The 2,555-nt window shown below is 53.1% G+C and overlaps 1 protein-coding gene across 1 annotated transcript; it reads left to right on the forward strand.

Annotated features, from left to right (window-relative positions):
• The first annotated feature begins 645 nt into the window (after positions 1-645).
• On the forward strand, positions 646-1,608 carry LOC137677008 (olfactory receptor 14A16-like). The gene has a single exon (XM_068424200.1). It carries the CDS (start codon positions 646-648, stop codon positions 1,606-1,608), a length of 963 nt encoding a protein of 320 aa, XP_068280301.1.
• The last annotated feature ends 947 nt before the right edge of the window (positions 1,609-2,555 follow it).

Here is a 2,555-nt window from a genome sequence, read left to right on the forward strand (position 1 = left end):
AGCAGTGTCTGGTTTATTTTCAGGGTAACATGGGAGCCTGATCACCCTCCATCTCATGAAGGTGCAAACCCAAGGCAGTTGGGGGAAGTCGCAGGGACAGAGCATCTTCCCTCACTCTGCACTAAGCTGCAGGCAATCCTCTTGCCTTGCAGGACTCACTTCGTTCTCCCTGAGGGCAGCAGAAATGCTGACAGTTTCTGACATCCAAGAATACTACCCAGCATGGGAGGAGGAGCTGTAAAATACCAAACCTCTTGAAATGCCTTCTGCCTTCCTGGTTCCTTAACACTGGGAGAGTACGTGTTGACAGGCCCTTGTACATTGCAAGTGGTTCCATCTGACAAAATCTAACACCAGGTCTGCTCCCTGAAGACAGCATTCCCATGAACCGACTGCTGCAGAGCAGGGATGACTCCTCGGCAGTCAGTGGGTAGATGTCGTGCTCCTCATGGCACATTCAGCCACCATAGACCAGGGCTCCAGGCAAGGGGCTGAAGGACGTTCTCCTAGAAAAGGAAAACCGGTGTGTGTGTGTAGCAGGGAGAGGGTTATTGGGAAATGGCTTTGATTTTATTCAGAAAAATCTACCCTAACTTTTCACTGTTATTTCCTCCTTGCACAGTCTCACATATCCAGAGGCAACAAATGTCCAACAGCAGCTCCATCACCCAGTTCCTTCTCCTGGCATTTGCAGACACACGGGAGCTGCAGCTCTTGCACTTCTGGCTCTTCCTGGGCATCTACCTGGCTGCCCTCCTGGGCAATGGCCTCATCGTCACTGCTGTAGCCTGCGACCACCACCTCCACACCCCCATGTACTTCTTCCTCCTCAACCTCTCCCTCCTCGACCTGGGCTCCATCTCCACCATTCTCCCCAAATCCATGGCCAATTCCTTCTGGGACAGCAAGGCCATCTCCTATGCAGGGTGTGCTGTCCAACTCTTTCTGTTTGCCGCCTTGATAGTGGCAGAGTATTGTCTTCTGACGGTTATGGCCTATGATCGCTATGTTGCCATCTGCAAACCCCTGCACTATGGGACCCTGATGGGCAGCAGAGCTTGTGTCCACATGGCAGCAGCTGCCTGGGGCACAGGTTTCCTTTATGCTCTGCTGCACACAGCCAATACATTTTCACTACCACTTTGCAAGGGCAATGCTGTGAACCAGTTCTTCTGTGAAATCCCCCACATCCTCAAGCTCTCCTGCTCAGATGCCTACCTCAGGGAAGTTGGGCTAATTGTGGTTAGTGGCTGCTTAGCTTTAATGTGTTTTGTTTTCATTGTGCTGTCCTACGTGCAGATCTTCAGGGCCGTGCTGAGGATCCCCTCTGAGCATGGACAGCACAAAACCTTTTCCACGTGCCTCCCTCACTTGGCCGTGGTCTCCCTGGTTATCAGCACGGGCATGTTTGCTTACTTGAAGCCTCCCTCCCTCTCTTCTTCATCCCTGGATCTGGTGGTCGCAGTTCTGTACTCGGTGATTCCTCCAGCAGTGAACCCCCTTATCTACAGCTTGAGGAATCAGGAACTCAAGGACTCACTGAAGAAGCTGATTCAGTCAGTAGTCTTTCAGCAGCCACATCTGCTGCCAACATCTCTTCACAAGTGATTTCTAGTGTATCTGGGGAGCCTCCTGTGCTTTGTGCATTGTATCTGTGGTAATTCTGTTTATCCAGGAAAGTCTGCTTTCACTCAACTTCACCAGAGGCATGAATCCAGTCCATCTGACCCAGAGGTCTCTGCACATGTGTCTGACACAATGGCACAGCTGGCCTCCCATGTCACATCTCTGTAATAAAAGGGGGTTTCCTCAGTGCTGGTGTCTGGCGGTTGGGCTCTTTTTCCAAAGCTAAGGTCAGGAATAGGCTGAAGAGATTTTTCCCGTGAGGCTGTACTGCTGTTCTGGGGTTCTCCATGGGCTGAGTGGAGGAGGGCATGGGGCGATGCATTAGGGAAGGAGACTTGGACTGAACCTTTACTTTGTGGGTGACACTGCTCCTGGAGATGGTGAATGATCAGCAGGGATCTGCCGGGGACTGTCACCTTCTGGCTCCCATGCACTACAGCCTGCTTACTCTGCAGAGCATCACCATCAGCTTAGGGCCCTGCAGAGAGCACGGGAAGGGGCTCATGGAATGAAGCTGAGACATGAAAGCACAGGAGAGAGGGGGCTGGTCTGTGCCCTTGGTGCCATGGACAGACCAGGAAGGTGACCCAGGGCAGTTGTCACCCCCAGCCTCTCTCACCAGCCATTTCCAGCACTGGCTGCTCACTCGAGGTTTATGGGTGAGTTTTGCTGCGAGATGCTGTGAGATCATCTCCATCCTGCTGCTGGGCTCAGCGCCTGTATCAGGGGATTGGCCAGCCCTGCCCGGCCTCTCTCCTGGCCCAGACCCTGTCAGACCCTGGAGCAGGGCTCTCTGTGAAGCCCCAAAGGTGACATAGCCTGTCCAGGGACTTGCAGAGGTTGCCTAACAGGGAAGCCATGGGATAACAACCCACCAAGAACTGCTGTGGGCATCATGTCAGAGGAACCATTCCCCATCCTGAATGCAC

The sequence above is a fragment of the Nyctibius grandis genome, assembly GCF_013368605.1.
Source record: "Nyctibius grandis isolate bNycGra1 chromosome 34 unlocalized genomic scaffold, bNycGra1.pri SUPER_34_unloc_1, whole genome shotgun sequence".
Taxonomy (NCBI): domain Eukaryota; kingdom Metazoa; phylum Chordata; class Aves; order Nyctibiiformes; family Nyctibiidae; genus Nyctibius; species Nyctibius grandis.

Excerpts from the sequence above, each read along its gene's own strand:
- LOC137677008 (XM_068424200.1), top strand. The coding sequence starts at position 646 with ATGTCCAACAGCAGCTCCATCACCCAGTTCCTTCTCCTGGCATTTGCA.